Source organism: Mesocricetus auratus, unplaced genomic scaffold, assembly GCF_017639785.1.
Source record: "Mesocricetus auratus isolate SY011 unplaced genomic scaffold, BCM_Maur_2.0 Super-Scaffold_100025, whole genome shotgun sequence".
NCBI classification, from domain to species: Eukaryota; Metazoa; Chordata; class Mammalia; order Rodentia; family Cricetidae; genus Mesocricetus; species Mesocricetus auratus.
Window position 1 is genome coordinate 27,707,191 of NW_024429206.1, and position 20,278 is coordinate 27,727,468.

The 20,278-nt window shown below is 47.7% G+C and overlaps 2 protein-coding genes across 2 annotated transcripts in view; both read right to left on the bottom strand.

Annotated features, from left to right (window-relative positions):
- Window positions 1–1,187: 1,187 nt before the first annotated feature.
- Window positions 1,188–2,653, bottom strand: Pvrig (PVR related immunoglobulin domain containing). Its single transcript, XM_013120776.3, has 5 exons — window positions 2,520–2,653; window positions 2,082–2,441; window positions 1,900–2,011; window positions 1,778–1,819; window positions 1,188–1,582 (listed from the first exon to the last, which is right to left on the bottom strand). Exons 1-5 carry the CDS (start codon window positions 2,578–2,580, stop codon window positions 1,318–1,320), a joined length of 840 nt encoding a protein of 279 aa, XP_012976230.1. The 5' UTR covers window positions 2,581–2,653; the 3' UTR covers window positions 1,188–1,317.
- An 8,713-nt stretch (window positions 2,654–11,366) lies between these two features.
- Stag3 (stromal antigen 3) overlaps window positions 11,367–20,278 on the bottom strand; it is a 30,177-nt gene continuing 21,265 nt past the window's right edge. The window contains 10 exon segments of the mRNA XM_040731575.1: window positions 11,367–11,738; window positions 11,944–12,012; window positions 13,576–13,657; window positions 13,897–13,998; window positions 14,178–14,343; window positions 17,466–17,496; window positions 17,498–17,624; window positions 17,713–17,841; window positions 18,022–18,170; window positions 19,541–19,642. Coding sequence (XP_040587509.1) covers window positions 11,730–11,738; window positions 11,944–12,012; window positions 13,576–13,657; window positions 13,897–13,998; window positions 14,178–14,343; window positions 17,466–17,496; window positions 17,498–17,624; window positions 17,713–17,841; window positions 18,022–18,170; window positions 19,541–19,642 — 966 coding nt within the window. The 3' untranslated portion in view covers window positions 11,367–11,729.

The following is a 20,278-nucleotide window of genomic DNA, read 5'->3' on the forward strand; positions in this document are numbered from 1 at the left end:
TGACGGAACTAGACCATCAGGAGGGCGGGTAACCGTGAGAAAGACGGAAGGAGACAGTCGGGCTCTGCTGGGGTACAGACATCTGGGGTTAGGTGCAGGTTGCGGAGGGGGCCAGGCAACAGGAATAGGGAAGGTGAGAGACTAGAGGCCCTCAAGCAGGGCTGTCAAGGGGGTGAGGCTGAGGGCAGCAGAGGCTGCACTGAGGAAGGCAGGAGACAGTGGAGGATTCTTGGGGTCTAATGGCTGATCTTCCCAGAGGAGAGCCGGTAGGGAGAGGAACAAAGTTGGTAGCTTCTGGACAGTGGCTGGGGATGGCCCAGGTTACCCGTCCCAGTAGAGAGCAGGCACTCTCCCCACTCACAGACCCTTTGAGGATATTCCCTGGCCCGTGGCTTCTTGGCTTCTTGTGCTATGGCCCCACGGGGACCATCTGAGGCCTCAGCAGCAGGGTGACTTGTCACCTGGTAGAGACAAGACCACTCATAGGAGTTCCAGGGGTGCAGGCCCCCACGACTGCTCAGGCTAAGTTTTGTTTCCCCTCGAAAAGTCCTTCTGCTTCTCTCCCGACCCTCTCTGTACCTCAGGCTCTGTTCAAGCGTGGCAAAGCCTCCATGCGCCAGCCCAAACAACAGCTCCGTCTGCTGGCTGCCATCTCCCTCCTCGGGCTTCCTCACCCTCCTTATGCACCCAAGCACGGGGAGCCTCTTCTGTATCAAGCTATGTGGCTCCCCATGCTAGAGTGGCCCAGGAATCCAAACCTGAGGTCCTTATTTTGTCTCCTCCAAGGAGGCCCAGGGTGTTTTCGCACGCAGAGGAGCCCAGCTGCTGGACGGAACAGCTGGAGGTGGGCGAGCCTGTGTCTGCCAGGCCTCTCTGCCTGCCTCCGAGTGGTCGCTGGCCGGCGAGCAGTGTCTGCCTCTCTCATAAAGAGCTGGGGGAGCAGCAATGGAGACTGGGAGGGGCCAGGGTGCCGCTCCAGCTACACGGGGAGTCGGTCATGAGGAGGCCAGCTCAGACAACGGGGGTTGAAGTGCCAGGAGACCCTGCTCCCTGCGTCCCTCAGCAAGACTCAGCCTGGGTCTCAGTCCCAGTCCCTTCTGGCTGTAACCTGGTCCTACCTCCCAAGGGACTGCATCTGCCTCTGACCTCCTAAAGAAGTAAAGTGTAAATGGCGCTAAAGCCCCCCAAAAGAAAGATCACTTTAATGACACTGTTAAAGCCAAGGCTGGAAATGCGTGCAAAACAGGATGCAACAGCCCTCGCCCTGCCCCCCTCTCACACCTGTGTCCACATCCTAGCTAGCAGGGTGTGGTCTTATCAGAGGCCTAGAAACAACACAAGATTCCTGAAGAGGCCTGGTGTCCAGGATGAAGATGCCAGCAGAGGGATGTCCCAAACAGCTGGAGAGAACCGAGGATGTCTGTCATTGAACTCCCGAGCATCTTTCCAGGCTACCATGCTCCAGACGGTCTGTGGAAGCGAGGATGTTGGGAACCGTGTGGGGAAGTCTCTCCCCTGCCAGAGCATACAGTCCATTCTCGGTGGAGATGAAGCTGCCATGTGCAGAGGCCACGCAGGGACGCTGGGGAGACGAGACGGGGTTGGTTGGTGTGGGTCATGGGTGGGGAGTGGTGTGCACTGGAGCAGGTGTTGGTCAGGGTGGACCAGAGCCTCACACAGAGGTGCTGAACGGGGTGTGGGAGTGGACAGGGATGCTTGGCTGGGAGGCTGGGGGACCCCTGGTGCTCTGCTCCAGACACCATCCTTCAAGCCTCACCTGAGCCTGCCTCTGTGTCTGGGTGCTGGTGGCGGATGGCACCTGGGAGACAGAAGAGGAGGAGTCAGGGGCAGAGGGCAGCTAGCCAGATGGTGTGGGGATGTTACTGGACCCGTGCTCACCAACGCTTCTGGTGCCACAGGAGATAGAGCATCAAGATGATACCAAGCAGAAGAAACCCTGAGGTTCCCAAGATCCTGGCCAGGTCTCCTTGAAGAGCTGAAGCTGAGAGTCCTACAAACAGAGGAAGGTATCAGATGGGCCTGTCAGGGCCCTCCCTGGCTCCCGCCACCCCCACACACACCTGGATCTGAGCTGTGCAGGTCTCCACAGGCAACCCTGGAGCCATGAGGGAAGGTAACGAACTCACAGCAGAACGTGGTGTTGGTCAGGGAGTTTCTTGCTTTGGATTGTTCCAGGGTCAGAGTGAGAGAGACACTGTTGGAGGTTTCCCAGCGGGCCTGGGAGCCAGGGATCCACTGCTGGGTGCCAAGTTCTGGATGTAACACAGCTAGTTTGGTCCTTTGGGCCTCAACAGACCCTTCCCAGCTCACTGTTACGAGCGAGATGAGGTCAGTTCCTAAGACCCCACAGCGGATTGAGAGGGAGAGGGATAGGAGCTTGGTGGCCTCCATCTGGACTTGCACCCACACCTTGGGACTCCCTGAGGAACGAAGACAGGAAGGTCAGTGGCTGGGTCTCCGCCTCCATGGCCCGGCATTTCTCTGTCCTCCCCACTCACCTTCAGAGACACAGAGAGTCAGCAGGGAGGAGAAGAGGACCAGGGCCTGAGCCCGGGCCATGTGTGCTGCAGAGACAGCCTATGTTCTGTTTTCATGGCAGAAGGTTTTCATGCTGTCAGCAGTTAGCCACAGCAGTGGTTCCCCACAACTTAACCCTATTTCCTTTTCAAAGGTCCTCAAGGTTCCCCCTCTTAAAGTTACAGTGTCAGGATTTTCTTTCCCCTCCCTAGACCTGCAGAGGTGGGGAAGGCTGCAGGAATTGTGACTTCAGTCAGCTCTTCACCTCAGGGAGAAGAGGGTGCATGGCTACTTCTGAGATGCTTAGCCCAGATCCCATTCAGCCTTACCCAGGTAGGGACAGGGGATGGAGCAAGCAGAGAACGGGAAACCTGCATTCAGGAAAGCCATTGGGGAGGCATCCAGGAGCCAGCCTGAACAATCCAGCACACTCTCCTTATCCCCTACTAGCAGTCCCCGGTTTGAGTCTGCAGCCCACCGTCCCTCCCAAGCTCCTGCCCCAAGCAGAGCTCTGCCTGTAGGCGCCTGACTTCAAGCTGCTTAGACGGGAAGCACGGCCACCAAGGCTTTGGTCCATCTCCGGCATCCTGTTGACTCGCATTCTAACCAGCTGACTTCCCTCTGCTGCCCTTACCACCACCACCCATTTACATCCTCGTCTGCTGGGAAGAGCGAAATTACAGGCTGGCTGGCTTGTGGCTCCACACCCCCTCGGCTTCACTGAAGCAGCCTAGGTAACCGGGACAACACTAGGTCGCTCCTTCACATGCCTGCCCCTCTTTCACACGAGCTTGAAGTCTCTCTGACCTGTTCTGCTTCCCTTCTTGACTCTCCCAACCCCGTGTGTCAGCATGCTGTGTTGAATTTGGAGAGCCCAAGAGCCCTTGCCCATGAGTTCTGTCACAGAAGCAGTGAGCCAGTGGCCCCACCAAATTATTTTCCTTTCATCAAGTGTTGCTCCAAATCACCGTCCTGTGCAAGGTCATTTACAAAATGCCACAAATTGACCAGGGTGTGTCAGTGTATGTGGTGACAGGTGACCACGTCCAGGGATTAGAACATTGTGTACTGAGCCTGAATCCCAGAGCTCAGGCTATTTATTATCTGAGGACTGTCTTGTCACTTCATGCATAAAAACCAGCCCCCAGAGGTGCCAACAGCGTGGCCTCCAGGCCACTGCCCCCACAGTTCCCAGCCTGGCCAGCATTCTCTTGATGTCCTCTGTGCTCACATGACATTCCTGACAGAGACCTGCTGTCACCAGTAAATGTGACAAAGCTGATTCAACTCGGAGAGGCCACAGGACCTTCGAAAGCTCCCATATCAAAGCTGCACCCTGTACTACAAGGCTAACTAGATAATTAACTTGAACTTCAGAGACTGTTTGGCTTGTTTAACGGCCGTCTTTAGACATCTTAGTAGCAGTTAGGCTTCAGACCTGGGACAAATGACTGAGGTGTCCATTAAGCCACCAAAGAGGCCTGGCCTCTAGGTTTCCCTGCATCCCTCAGACCCTACTTGCTACAGGCCCTTCTGGCTGGCACACCCCACCCCCTATGGTAAACTCCAGCAGCCCCAGGGCAGGGCTGACCTTCCTTATATAATGCAACCATTTTGGTTACCTTTTATCTACTCTCCTTCGAGCCTCCTGGCGGCTACACCTGGTTCCCCTCTGTCCCCTCTCCTTTCCCTTCCCCCCTCCCCACATGGCTCAAGGTCATGTCCACTCTGCACTCCCCAGATGTCTCCCACATATCTATAATAACCTTTCTCTTCCACATATCTAAAAACAGTCATTGTTGACAGAAGTTTCTGTCCTGCCCGGTCCTCAAGCCACTTAGTCCCAAATAAATGCACAGAGGCTTATATTAATTATAAACTGTTCGACTTATTGCTCTGGCTTCTTATGGGCTAGCTCTTTCTATTGGTCTGTGTATCTGTCTCCACATGGTCTTGGCTTACCAGTAATTATTAACCCTTTCTATTGGTCTGTGTATCTGTCTCCACATGGTCTTGGCTTACCAGTAATTATTAACCCTTTCTATTAGTCTGTTTCTGTCTCCACATGGTCTTGGCTTACCAGTAATTATTAACCCTTTCTATTAGTCTGTTTCTGTCTCCACATGGTCTTGGCTTACCAGTAATTATTAACCCTTTCTATTAGTCTGTGTATCTGTCTCCACATGGTCTTGGCTTACCAGTAATTCCCAGACCTCTTGCTTCCTCAGCAGCTACATGGCGTCTCCCTGACTCCACCTACTACCTTTCTCTATTCCTGTTTGGATTTCCTGCCTGGCTAAATTCTGCCTGTCCATTGGCCAAAACAGCTTTATTCATCAACCAGTAAGAGAAACATACATTCACAGCAAACAGAAGGACATCCCCCATCAAATCCAAATCATTTTCCTCCCTGCCTCCCTCCCTCCCCCCTCCCTCCCTCCCTCCCCCCTCCCTCCCTCCCTCCCTCTCTTCCTTTCACACAGAACACATGATCTTTCCTATACCTTCTGGGTAGATGGGATGAACATCACTCAAGTCTTCGGTTCGGGCATGGAAGTCTTCGCATAGAAGCCCTGACCGCCACATCCCGGCCTCCTTGTGGAGGTAGCCAGCTCTTTCCTGGATGCCCTTTTTCTTTCTGTCTAATGTCTTGGCCTAATGCAGAGAGAAAACCAGGCAGTGGCTTTAACAAGACTCAGTTCCTAAGGTCCAAACACAGGGTTCTGTATGGATAAGTCCATTAAAATCCACAATATGGGGATTGCTTGGCAAAGGCACTAGATGACCTGAGTTCAGTCCCTGGGCTTCACACGGTAGGAGGGGAGAAAGACGGGCAGCAAGTTGTCCACTGACTTCTATACAGTATCCAAGGGCGGCAGCAGAGCGACTGCCCCATAAGGAAGGTTTTACTATAGATGAGGTGTGAGGGCCAAAGCCTGTAGGCCCCACTTGCCTGAGGACAGATAATTTCCTGGAATGCTGGGGACTGCTGTCCACATAAGATAACTTTTGTGCACAGGTTGGTTGCTCCAACGGTATAGGACGTGCTTAATCACATGCAGGCCGGAGTACTAGGCAGGAAGTACGTCAGGGTGCGTGCTTGCTCCCAGTTGTGTGAAGACAGGAAGTACATAGCCGTGTGGGTTTGCCTTCATAATAAGCACCTGACTAATGTAGTAAGAGCCATTCTGTGGAGATCCTGGGTATGGACCTGGCCAGTGTCTATCATTCAGGCCAGTATGTAAGAAAACCTGCTTCAAAATTGGTTCAAAAATTGTGGTAGTGGTCTTATTCTCCTGTGGTGGAATTAACAGAGAGAAAATGTCTAGAAGCATTTAGAAGAGTCCAGAGCAGAGGGAAAATGTAGTGGACTGGGTCTAGCCAGGGCTAGGGAAGTGAGAGAGCACAGTGGAGATAACCGAGGCAGGGGGACAGCGAGAGAGGGACAGTGAGAACAGCAAGACGGGGGGGGGGGAGATCTGAGAGCAGGAGGGCCAGGAGGCTCGGGGAATTTGAAATGTCTAACAGGTACTTGTGAATAGGGACTGAGGGAGCCTGGATGCCAGCATGGACTCTGATATGCAACCACGTGTGTATGTCAATGAAAAGCCATGTTCTTTCTAGTTTTTTTCCCCCAGAGGCAAAGGAAGTGACTCCTTTTGGTGGACATGAGTGCATTTCATTTCGCAGGGCAGGCTGGCTTTTATCTAGTCCAGCTTGAGCTCATTTCTGGATCTATGGACTTGCTGAGACCTAACATATTTGTGTGCTATTGCATGCATGCATGTGACACAAAATAAATAAATGTAATTTTAAAGTTCAAATATATATACATATATGCACACACATATATATACACATGTATATATGTATATGTATATATATATATTAGTTTTTATGAGACAGGGTTTCTCTGTACTGTTTTGTGTCATATTTGTTTTTCTGTCCCTGAGTGTGTTTTTGTATTGTCTCTTTCCCATCTCTTCTTCTAGTGGGTGCAGAAAGAGCCCCTTTCTGGTATGGTGGTTAGGGCACCAGAGTTCCCTTTTGGTGGGTGCTAGCAAGTCCAATAATCTGGTAGTTCTTCTATTCCTCGTCCTCGTTCTGGTCCCGTGGGTGGAGAAGACCAGGAATCTGGGGTGCTTAGCCTCCCACCTGGTCCCCTGGTCCCTTTGCTGGATCTGCTGGTTTCCCGGTTTCGCTGGTGGGAGAGGAGACCTGGAATCTCGGGCGCCTGGCTCCCGCCGGGATTGGAAGCTCTGTGCAGTTCCCAGGCGATCCCCAGGCACTGGAACACAGGCCCGGATGCAGGGCCTGTTGTACCTGGTCCCACAGGAACAGCTGGTCCCCTGGTCTCCCTGGATCCGCTGGTTTCCTGGTCTCTCATCTTTACTGTCTTAGCCACCTGCATCTGTTAGGCTAACTCAGAAAGTCCAATTAAATCATAGATCTAACTAAGCATCACTGCTCTTATAAGAATTGTCTTCATTATGATCTGCAAGTAAACTGCCGGTGAGGAGTGGGTTTTCCCAAGAAACAATCACACTACAGTAGACACAGTATGACCCTCTCATACAGTAACTACACCATGTCAAAGCAGGAGCACAGAAACAATCACACTACAGTAGAAGATACAGTATGACCCTCTCATACAGTAACTACACCATGTCAAAGCAGGAGCACAGAAACAATCACACTACAGTAGACACAGTATGACCCTCTCATACAGTAACTACACCATGTCAAAGCAGGAGCACAGAAACAATCACACTACAGTAGAAGATACAGTATGACCCTCTCATACAGTAACTACACCATGCCAAAGCAGGAGCACAGAAACAATCACACTACAGTAGACACAGTATGACCCTCTCATACAGTAACTACACCATGCCAAAGCAGGAGCACAGAAACAATCACACTACAGTAGAAGATACAGTATGACCCTCTCATACAGTAACTACACCATGCCAAAGCAGGAGCACAGAAACAATCACACTACAGTAGAAGATACAGTATGACCCTCTCATACAGTAACTACAGCATGCCAAGCACAGCAGGACACAGAAGCAGCAACCAGGATGATGCACAGCAGAATCAAGGGGCGTTATGGCGACAGTACACCTGCCCCAGGCTTCACCTCTCCAGGGGTTAGTTTGCTTGCTATTCAACGACTTCAACTCCAAAAGCTCCATTTCTGACTGCAGCTCCACACCTGGCTTTTCATATGGGTGCCAGTAGCAGAACTGAGGTTCTCGCACTCTTAACCACTGAGACGCTTTTAAAAGATAGGGCTTGACAGATTCCCACTGTGCCTTGGCCAACATAGGCAGAGTTGAGCTGGCTGAGCCGGGCGGTGGAAACCCAGCATTATGTAAGCCATCCACAAATGTTCAGGAGAAATTAAAATCATTTCTAACTCTTAAAACAGAGTGGGCAAGAGAGCTGGCTCAGTAGTTAAGAGCATTTGTTGTTCTTACAGAAGACCTGAGCTTGGTTCTCATCATCCATTTCAAGTGCTCCAAGGCATCCAGGGGCCTCTTCTGGCCTCTGAGGGCACCTTCACACATGCATAACCCAGACACACAAACAAACAAATACAAATAAGTCTTGGGGTTGAAAAGCTGGCTCAGTAGTTAAGAGCACTGGCTGCTCTCCCAGAGCTGCTGGGTTTGAGTCCCAGCCCCCTCATGGCAATTTACAACTAGGGGATCCAATGCCCTCTTTGAACACTTCTCACACCTGGTTGGTGCATACATGCACACAGCTATCATGCAGGCAAAACAGCCATATGCATAAAATAAAAATGAAAAAAAGATGCAAGGGGTAGGGAGATAGCTTAGTTGCAATGTTTGCCACATATGCAGGCAGACCTGAGTTCAAGCAACAACATATATGAAAAAAAAGCTGGACATGTGCATATAATACCAGTGTTGAAAAGGAGACAGGAGAATCCCTGGGGGCTAGCCAGCCAGTATAGAAAAATTGGTGAGCTCCAAGTTCAGTGAGAGACCCTGACTCAAAAGATAATGTGGACAGTGACTCAAGATACCTGATACCAACATTTGGCCTCCACATGCATGTTGACTGCACAGAAACATGCATGTATGCCCGTGCGAGACAGGCAAACACACACACACACACACACACACACACTGTGTATGCATGCACAAACTACAAAGCTGTTCTGCTGCTTTCAGTGGGACTTACATGTCACAGACCAGCTCTAACAAGACTAACATTTCTGAGGGAAGGAAAGCAAACCAAACCCACAAGGCACCGCCACTGAGTGGCTGAGGTGCTGAAGGGGATACTACTGGCTTTCAGTTCCCAGAGTGTCTCCCAGACTGTCATTCACAACGGAAGTCAGTTCTGACCAGTCCTGTAAGGCAGATGCTATTTGTCCTTGGAAATCATTATCTGGTCTTTCCCTGTTTCCTAAAATGGAGACTTTGGGTGGGGTGTTGAACTTCTCTATTGAAGAACAAAATGCAAAGAGCCATTTATGCCATTTGGATTAATGTTGAAGCCCCTTTTTAAGTTAAAGAGGTTGCTAACAACTACATATCAAAACAATTTTCAACAAGAATTTCAGAAAATGTGGAAGCCTTTTTATGAGTTTCTCTATGTTCTAAATCTTTTTTTTTTAACCTCAAAAGGAATTTCGTACCTGTAACTGCCAACTAATTTAAATACTGTGGTGGTCTGAATGAGAATGCCCCACCATATAGATATAACTTAAACAATTTTATTATAACTATTTTTGAAATTATAATTACATCATCCGTCCAGCCCAGACTGACCTCAAGCTTGTGGCCTGCTGACTCAGCCTACCCAGTGCTGAGATTACATATGTGTCACCATACCAGGCTTATAAGAAAAAAAATTAAATGACAAAAAGATCCCAAAATTTTGGACTGCTATGTCTCTAAGGATGTCCTAGTTACCATGGCAACACAACAAATCTCTCTAGATTCTGTAGTGCAAAAAACCACCTCTTATATTAAAGGATTGTATGGTTAGGGCTTTGGAAAACATGAGTACAGAATGGACGGCTCATCTCAGCTTCCCAATGCCCGGGCCTTCCCTGGAGAAACTTACGAGCTAGGGCTGGGATCATTTCTTCCTGTCCAGACCACATTTGGCAGCAAATGCTGGATGTTGTGAGGTGCTGGCTGGAACCTGAGAGGGCTATTGGCTGAGAGAGCAACTGCACACAGCATGGCCATGTGGCTGCTTAGGCGTTCTCACAGTGGATACCAGATTCCAGAACTGCCCAGCGTGACACTGAAAGCAGAACCAGGTGGTTTCCTTAACGTCTAAGCTAATAAACTGGTCTAGCATCATTCCTACCATGGTCTATTAGCTGAGTATTCAGAGCCCATCTTGCCTAGTTTTATGGCAACTTGACATGAGCTGGAGTCATCTGAAAGTAGGGAACCTCAGTTGAGAGAAAATGCTTCCACAAGACCCAGCTGGAGGGCATTTTCTTAGTGACTGGTGAAGGGAAGGGCCTCTTGGGGTAGCACTATCCCTGGGTTGGTGGACCTGGGTTCTATAAGAAAGCAGACTGAGCAGGTCATGATGAACGAGCTAGTAAGCAGCAACTTCCCGTGGCAGTAAAGTATAAGCCAGAGAAAGCCTTTCCTCTCCTCCATTGCCTCACAGCAATAGAAACCCTAAGAGAGTCCATATTCAAAGGGAGGATGACCCAATATCCCAACATAGCATCAATAAATTGGGATCTGAGCGTTGGGAGATCTAATATATCTGTAGATTCTGGGGCCAGGGATCAGTATCAGTCTACCACATTGTTATCTGTCCTCAGGAATCTTTCCCCTCCTGTATTCATCTACCTCATATCTCTCGTGTATTTTCACCTCAGTGTTCCAACTGATCCCAGATCCCATGGATTCCTGCATCTGCTCTACCAGGTTGCCTGCTTCCAAAGAGGCTCACACTCCAGCACAGCAGGAACAAGTAGAAATGATTGGTGCTGGCCGGCCTCATCATGGAAGGTGGTTCTTTCCACATAGCCACTGGCTGGTGATGCTCAGAAAAGGGTGGGGAAATGAACTGGAACCCTGTCCCCACAGGAAGGCTGAAGAGCTCCTTAAGCCACAGAAGAAAGTAGTGACATCAGAAAGCCACCCAGTTGTGTTTATGTTTGTGACGGCCTATCTGGTAACAGTGTAGAGGTCCTACGCTGCTGCAAGATGCAGAGCAAGAATTAGCAAGTCCCGTTTCCAGAACACAGGTCTCCTGAGGCAGTTTTGTGGCAATCTGGTGAGAGACACAGTAGAGCACAAACCCGATGTATGTGTTAGAGAACACTGCAACAGGACTTGTGGGGACCTGGCTAGGAAAGGATGGATAGAGTCACTTTTCTCCAGTTCTTAGATTTGGGGTTGAACATGTAATTTCTGTATTTTTATACTCTCAGCTACTATGAGTATGAAAACGTCCACATCTTTAGGATAAAGAAAAGAACCCTGAAAAGAACCACTAGGCGACACCACTAGCACCACAGGACAGCCCACGTACCCTGGGCCAGGTGGGTGGAGCAAAAAGTTTCAAGAAGTTTCTACCTCACTGCCTATCAGTACCCTCTTTTCTCACTGTGGCCTACACTATCACCATCAGTGCAACTGCTCAGAGACAGCTAAGCTCTCCTCGGCCATCTGTTCCACTCATCTCACTGACTGATGGGAATCTATACACGAAATATCTGAGGGTACAGAGGCACTTAAGTCGGGACACAGTGTCAAGGAAGGCAAAGAACCCAATCTACATCAGCATTACAATCTCAAACCATACCTGCAAACAGCTGATTTGAACATGTTTATTGAGAGCTTTGTATTTAGAGCTTGGCAGTGTTTCAGGGAAGAAGTACCAAATAGAAAACCAAAGGTTTACTAAAGTTCAGTGCTGAAATGAAGCCCCCTACCCAACTCCAACCCGGCAAACAGGCAGAAGCATAGAGCTCTGGTGCATTAAGGATGACAGGGTTCAATGGCTTCTCTGTACATCCCCCACTTCAGAAAGAAATGGAGGTTTCAAAAACAAGGCCATTTCTCTTTCCTTTAAAGAACTTGGCTGGGGCCCATAAGAATGCTTCATTTTACTCCTTCCTTCTGCTCATTCATGGCCTTGAAGTGGGAAGCGGAGAAGGGGAGGGGCCCAAAGTTCCATCAGAAATCCTGCAATGAGAAGGAGAGCGGAAGACATGGAGCCATGGGAAGATACTAAATAGTAAACAGAATGTTGTGTATTCTGGGGTAGCCATTCTAGTACCCCATGAGAGCTACTGAAGACTATCAATCGATGGTCTTTCCATCTACTGGATGGATAGACAGCTGGGCACCATCACTTCAAGGACACACACACTAGCTCCGGACCACTCACCTCCATGTTCAGCTCTGTAGTGTCTAACAGGTCCAGCCCATGCTCACTGGGATAAGGGCTACGAAGCAGCTAGAGCAAACAGAATCAAAGGTTAGAAAGGCTGTTCTGAATTCTACCCACCAACAGAAGCATGGTTCCTTCTGAAGTCTTAAGGGATAAATCACAGAACTGACTCTTCTTTTGAGCTGCTGTCTGAACCCTTTACATGAACCCAGCTCTGGAGCTAGAGAATGGGATTGTCCTAGCGCACTGAGTGGGTTATTTGAACAAAAGTATGAAGGTGCTGCTTGCATTTTCCTCTGAGCACAGAGCCTCCATTCTCTTGTTCTATCCATTCTCAACCCTCCCCAGAGAAGACAATAAAAAACAGCACACAGAGTTAGTTTAGTGTGCATTGACCATCTGCAGGCTCTCTTCCTCTCTTCCTCCCGGCAGGACCTACCTGATATGTATGCTGAGATCCTAACCCTTGGGGCCCACAGAAGTAAGAGGTGACTTTGAAATGTGTTTAGGTGAGGGGGGACCCCTTACAACTATGTTAGTGCCTTTACAAGGGGCCAGTGATAGCTTGCTCTTGCCTGCATGTGAGACAGCATGCAATTAGCACTGGGCCCTTGCCAGAACCATGTATACTTACCAGAACTCAAGACTTCTAGCTTCCAGAGATGAAGGACTAAATGTCTGCCATCTGTAAGCCTACAGTCTGTGCTTCTCTGAACTAAGGCAAAGTTCTCTGCAGTTTATGAGGTGCTTTGTACTCTACTATGTATAAATGCCCCATTGTAAGGATGGAGAAACGAGGCTGAGACAGCTAACTTGATATGAAACTAAGGACTGACATTCAGTTGACCTTACTTCAAGCTCTCTGTTTTGCTTACTAGATCATGTCATCCACCTAAGAAACCAGGTATCCAGGGAAGAGAAAAGGTGAGTGGAGGGACAGGGATAGGCAGCCTTGTCAGAAAAGAGAAGGGAAGGAAGGACATAAGCTGGGGTGGACTGAGGAATTTCTGACCCTGGCTCTAGGTAATTAGTGGGAAATTAGTGGCAACAACACTTATCTGGAAACTGTGAAGTGTGTGGTTCCAGTTCTTTTTCCTTTTTTTAAAAACATTTGTGTGTGTGTGTGTGTGTGTGTGAGAGAGAGAGAGAGAGAGAGAGAGAGAGAGAGAGAGAGAGAGAGAGAGAGAGAGAGAGAGAGAGAGAGAGAGAGAGAGAGAGAAAGCGCACTGTCAGGGACAAGGAGGGACCTTTATCTGCTAAGCTACCTTGCTGGCCTTCACTTCACATATTTAACTTCTTTTCCTTTCAGTTTTCAAAGCAAGGTCTCACTGGATAACCTAGGCTGGCCTAGAAGCCATTTTGTAGCCCAGGGTACCCTTAAACTCATAGTAATCTTCTTGCCTCAGTCTCCCAAGTGTTGAGATTATTAAGTGTGAATGGCCACCTCTGGTCATCCCTGGGCTCCTTATTTAATAAAAGTAAAGTCTAAGATAAGTCTGCAACCTTTCCTCCTTCCCTCTAAGATTCTTTGCAACAACCTTTAGCAGCTTTCAGAACTACGGGCATCATGAAGACTGAGAACAGGCACCTCAGCCTCTAGTTCTCAGAAGGGCACTGCTGGGTCCACACCTTGTCTCCGCCTTGCCATTCTTCATATGATCCATCCAGAAGTCCTAGCTCTTCCTCCTCATCCTCTTCCATGAGACTGAGTCTGAGTGGTGGCAAAGAGCACGGTTTTCAGATGGCCCTTTCAGGCCTGCGACTTTCTCACAGGCACAGGGAAAGAAGGGCTGGCTGCAAGGGGAGCAGGAATAAGGGCTCTAGTTCCCACCCCTGTTTCCTTTACACACTGGAGACACAAGCTATGCTGGAAGGAATGTGCTGGGACCATGACATCCAAGGAGCATTGGCTCAGGTGAGTAACAGCACCATGGAAAGGGGGAGTCTCACCGGGTCAGCTGCTTGCCCAAACCCGAGCCTGAGGGATCACATTGAATCTGGAAATGCTGTGCACTTGACACCTTCGACCTCTGGGTGCCTGAAAGTTGCTGACTGTTGAGAATAAAGCAGGGTCAGTGACAGGGTTTGAGAGAAAGGAAAGGGTAAAGGTCACTGAACTGCGCAGAGTGTGGAGAAATATTCTGCAGCTATAAAAGCAACGGAGAAGCACACAAAGATCAAAGTGTGCTGTTGGGGACAGAGCAGAAACACTGAGGTTTCCCCAGCCTCACCTGCAGATCAGCTCTGGTCTGGGTCCTTTTTGCCTCTTGCCCACTGGTCTCAGGGATTGCCTCCTCTTCACTGCTGTGGAGGTGAGGGTAGGTGTTGGGGGGCTACTGTTCAGTTGAAGGCTTTCTTCCTGGGATACGGGCTCTTCTTCCTGAAGCCTACAGGGGCCTACAAATAAGTAGATAACCATATCAAATAGATCAGGGACCTGCCATGGGTTACTTTTACAAAACCTGTCCAGTTTCTTAAGGAAAACTTAAGCAGAGAAGAATGGAAAAATCTTTGTGGCCTTATTTTATTCCACCTCAATGGGCAGAACCTTATATAGCAATGTGCCTGTGTACAGTATGATGCTATATCATTTATGCACAGCTCCTATCCTAGCAAATACTACCTATCTAGGAAGCAAGGCAGACAGAGACAAACATCCACTTCACAGAGGACATAGCCTCTGATGACAAATGTGGGAGATGACTGATTCCCTAAAATCAGGCAGTCTGTTAGGCCATGAATTCTGAAATCCTATCTATTCTAGACTGATGGAAACCAGAGGCTGAAGTGGATGCATAAAGGCCGGGGAGACAGGATTGTCTGAAATCAGAAGATGAAAGGACAGTATTGCAAATGTCACCTTACCAGCGAGGCTGAGTACTTTCTCTGCCAACTACAGAGGCAAAAAAGGAAGAAGCCACCAAATGAGGTGTCCACACAGAGGCTCTCTTTCCCTGAGAAAACCCGGGTAGTGGCGTGATTCTAAAACATCAGTCAATCCCCATTTGCCAGGGGTGAGCATTCTATTGATGCTCTTCCTCCTTTGTAACCATGTATGTACACAGAGACCAACGATCCAAAAGTCACCACCATTAACCTATGTGAAGGATTATAGACAGCAGAAGCTATAGCTATTAAGTACATAGATTTATTTGCCAATGGTTAGTTAGTCACTTAGACATTACACAAAAAGTACAAGTTAAAAAATTAAAAATAGCCAGATGGTGGTAGCACACGCCTTTAATCCCAGCACTCAGGAGACAGAGGCAGGCGGATCTCTGTGAATTCAAGGCCAGCCTGGTCTACAGAGTCAGTTCCAGGAGAGGCTCCAAAGTTACACAGAGAAACCCTGTATTGAAAAAACATCAAAAATAGGTAAGGTAGAAAATTCATCCTAATGAAGAATACCAACAAAAAATAAATGTAAAAGAATAACACATGAAAAGGTAATTCATAGAATTTGAGAACATTTTTTGCATTGCTTTACCTAATAAAGATAATCTAGAATATGTAAAGAACTCTCAACAACTCAACAATAAAAAGACAACACAATTTTAAATGATTAAAAGGTGAACATGGTGGCCAAAGTCTGTCACCCCAATACTTGGGAAGTAGAGGCAGAAAAATCGGAAGTTCAAGGTCATCTTCCACTATATAGAGTTCAAGTCCTGCCTAGGCTATACAAGACCTTGTCTCAAAAATAAATAGAAGATTTTAATAAATTGTTCACCAAATATCAGCGAGCCATAAGAACATGAAGTGGAAAACTCAATTTTGTTAGTAGGGAAATACAAACTGAAGAGAATGAGATACCAATATAGTCCCAGGAGACAGATAAAGTGCAAGAAGAAACCCAGACAGTCACAAACACAGAGATGGGAAGAAGAACTGGGTTCCCGATCACTGCTGGTAGGAATGCAAAATGACGCAGGCACTTTGGAGAACAGTTTGGTAGCTTGTTATAAAGTTAAATGTAGAGCTTCCATATGACCTAGCCAGAAACTCCATTCCTAAGTATATCTCAAGATATGTTCACTCAAAACTTTATATGCAAATTTTAGCAGCACCATGGACACCAGTCAAACAATGAAAACTCAAATGTTAATCAACTTATGAGTGAGTAAAATAGGCAATGGCCACACAGTAGATTACTATTTTGCTACAGAAAGAACCCTAAAGACAGACACACAGAGCCACAATAACGTATTGGTGCTGTTTGGACAGAGTGTCTGCCAGAGGCAAATTCAGAGATAGGAAGGGCAGCAACAGTGCTCAGGGTTGGAAGGACAGGAAGAACCATGAACACAACCAGGGTATGGTTTCTTTTGGAGCAATCAAGTGTCTGAACATTATTAAAGACTTGTGGGATAGCAGAATGGTTCAGCAGGTAAAATTTCTAGCTGAAAAGGCTCCGAATCTGAGTCTGATATTCAGAATCCATGTAAAAGAGTCAACTCTACAGCACTGTCCTCTAACCTCCTCACACACCGCATGGCAAGTGCATACTATATATATCAACACAAAATACTTTTAAGACTAATAAGCAAAATTTAAATGTTAAAGTCTCACTTAAAGATTAAAAACCTGCTTGGGCAGTGGTGGCGTACTCCTTTAGTCCTAGAACTAAGGAGGCAGAGGCAGGTAGATATGAGTTCAAGGCCAGCCTGGTCTACAGAGTGAGCAAAGTGAGTTTCAGGACAGCGAGGGCTACACAGAGAAACCTTGTCTCAAAAAATGTTAACAAACAAAAAAAGATAACTAAAATTTAAAACAAAGTAGTGGAGTGATGGCTAGCAGTTAAGAGCATGTACTGCTCTTTTAAAAGATTCTAATTCAACACACACACACACACACTTAAAACTTGAGGAAACATAAAAGTCATTGACATGCACACTTTCAAAAGATGACTAACTTTTATGGTATGCAAATTACATCTCATCAAAACAGTTTTAAAGTTACATTTTAAAGTGCATGTTAGCAAATGTACCTTAGCATATCAACTTGATTAGAATATTACTTGAGACAATGTAAAAAAGAAAGCAAAGACATTAGTTAAGTTTTAAGACAAGTGGTGATCTGAAAGTTATTTGAGAAACCAGTGCTTTATTTGCTGTCAAGGAAGTGTATCATGAAAAGACTGCTCAAGTCAATCTTTAGCTTATCATCTTTAGTTTCTATGTCATATTTTCCAGTTTGCTATTGTAAGCTGACTTAAGTAATGAAGAAAATGAGCCGGGCATTGGTGGTGCACGCCTTTAATCCCAGCACTCGGGAGGCAGAGGCAGGCGGATCTCTGTGAGTTCGAGGCCAGGCTGGACCGACAGCCTCTAAAACAATACAGAGAAACCCTGTCTCGTAAAACCAAAAAAAAAAAGTAATGAAGAAAATGAATGACAGTTGATGAAATATTCGACAAAGTTTGAAGAAGACTAAAACCTATCTCCTGTTACTCAGGCAAAGGTGACTAGGATGTGGTGCTGAGCACACTGATGCCTACCTACCCCACCCCTGACCCTTACCTTCAACACGCCTCTTCTTGGAGTGGGGGGGGGCCCTGGGGACTGGCCTCTGCTGTGTTCTCTACAGGGTTCAGGGAGTGGTAGTAGGTGGTAACTGGACCCCAGGGCTGGTGAGGTGCCTTGGAGACACGCTGCAGACACTTTTCCAGGTAGGCCAGTCTAAGGAGGGATGGTACAGAGAATGAATGAACTGAGCCCACCCCAGACTCTTCTGTAAATCCACATCTCTTCTCAGCCACTAACTTACAGTAGCTGCTTGTCCTGATGGAAGAGGCGGGGGGAGAACTCTGAAAGGAGCTCCAGGAATGCAAGATTTGGTGGCTCACGAGAAGAGCCAGCAGGAGGAAGCTCAGACAACGAGAACTTGATGCCTTCCCTTGATTGGGTAGAACTTTTTCAGTTAGGGTCTGAAACAGCCTAACCGAGTGTGCCATCCCCACACCCTTGCTGCTCCGGCCATGCTAACCTCCAGCGTGCCTTCTACTTCTGCACACGCTCACCCTCCCATCAGCACCCCTCCCTGCTCTCCCTGAGCCCGACCTTCAACCTTCCTCACTTGTGCAGCATGACCACAAGGTCTCGGTTGTGAAGCTGCTGGGGTCCAAAGCTCAAGGCAAATCTCCGGGCCAGGTCCCTCATCTCGATAAAGGCTGGTAGTTCCGTCAAGCCCTGGGGTCCCTGCTCCTGCATCAGTTCCGTGTACAGCTGTGTCCAGGAGACAAGGCACATGTGGAAAAGGAGACAAGAGAGTTCTAGAAAAGCATAACTCTCTCCTCAAGACTCCAGAGGCATGGGATATGGAGTGCCATCTACTATCCTGGCCCCCTAAAGCAGAGCACCTCAGCCCTGTTCTATAGCTGAGGGTTTTAAAAATGTGCTCCTGGGGATCAAACACAGCCTCACACATGAGGGGTGAGCACTTCAGTACTGAGCACCATCCTCAGCATTCTAGCTCTACAGTGATGAAGAAAATGCCTCTCATCAGGCTGCTGAAATGCCCTAGCAGGTAAAGGTGCTTGCTACCAAGGCTGACAACCTGAATTCAATCCCCAGAACACACATGGTAGAAGGAGAGGAACAATTCCCACATTTCCTCTGACTCCACACTTAAACAGCGGTACATGCCCTCCCACCCCAGCAGCACACACAAAATTATGTTCTTTAAAAATTAAGTGTCTGTCATAAATGAAGCTGTAAGAAAACAGGCTAAAAAGTAATCAAGAATTCCCTGGAGGTTGGAGAACTGGCTCAGTGGCTAGGAACATGTGCTGCTCTCCCAGAGCACCTGGATTCAATTCTCAGCACCCACCCACATGGTGGCTCACAACCATTCATAAATCCAGTCCCAAGGGATAGGACTCTCTCTTCTGGCTTCATAGGCACATGGTGCATACACATACATGCAGATAAAACACCAATTTACATAAAAATAAACAAGAAAATTCCCTATCACTTTAGTATTGGTATTAATAACTGATTTCTATGCAGCTTGGGGAAAGAGGAAAACTACTTGGTCAGCTAGATTAGGGTCTGTGATGATTTAAATAAGAATGATCCCCATAGGCTCATATATTGAATACTTAGTCATCAGGGATTAGAAAAATTAGGAGGTGTGGCCCTGCTAGAGGACTAGACAGATTATAGGGATGAGGAGGTGTGGCCTTGCTGGAGAAATGCGGCACTAGGGTGGGCTCTGGGGTTTCAAAGGCCAAGCCACGTCCAGTGTTACTCTCCCTCTCTCTGCCCTAAGAATCAGAGTGCAGCTCTCAGCTACTGCTGCTGTGACTGCCTGCATGCCACCATAGTCCTGGACATGGTGATAAAGAACTGAAACCTCTGAAATTGAAGGCAAGCCCCCAATATAAGAGTTGCATTGGTCATGGTCTCTCTTCACAGCAATAAAACATTGACTAAGACAGGACCTATGAGGTGTGAAGAAACATGTTACAAGAAATGAGTTAAGGAAGTTTCTGTCCTTAAAGATCTTGTGGCATCATCTCTAAGATGCTTGGGCTGGACAGTGAGGTAGGACTCTAAGAGTATGCCACAGTTGTGACACATCCAGAGAAGATCACCTGCTTTAGACTCAGGAGCAGGATCCGAGAGCACTGACATCGGTCAATTTGTCTTGCTCGAGTTAATGTTTCCTTGATAATGTCACCATAGTCTTCATAGAACTAAGGCAGAGGAAGGTAACATTAGCCACAGGAGAAAATCGCTTTCGTTTCTTCTTCACATCCCTAATCACAACTCCTTCCCAAAAAGATTTAGGTAGGAAAACAGTAATGTGAGCATGTGTAACTCAGACTAAACCTCATCTCTAACAGTGCAGTGTCCAAAAGAAACCAGACTAAGGGCAGAAACTGTTGAACCCAAATGCTGGAGCCTGCGCACCCCTCCCAATGTCCAGGGCTCTGTAGAACAAGAGCTTCTGCGCTGCTCATCCGTCGCTTCACCCTTAGTCCCTGGCATGTCTGCGCACAGCAGGCGCTCAGTAGATAGAGGGGAACACAGTGACAAGTTGAGAGAACAGAGCCAGCTATATGTGCAGGTTATCTTGTGAAGCCTGACTTTCCCTACTGTTTTCTTTCTCTAATACCCCATCCTGTACATGAGGTTTAAAGTAGGGGAAACAGATTTCTTAATTGGAAAAATAAGGTATTTCCCAGCCAATTGCCTTTTCTATTGAAGTAGTCACCTGCATATCTCTTTTGTCCTTTTTACTTCTGCTGTTCTCTTCTATTTCTCTTTAAAGTCTGATACTCTCTGGCTGCCCTCAACGCCTGACTTCCTTTCTTACATGCTGGTTTGAA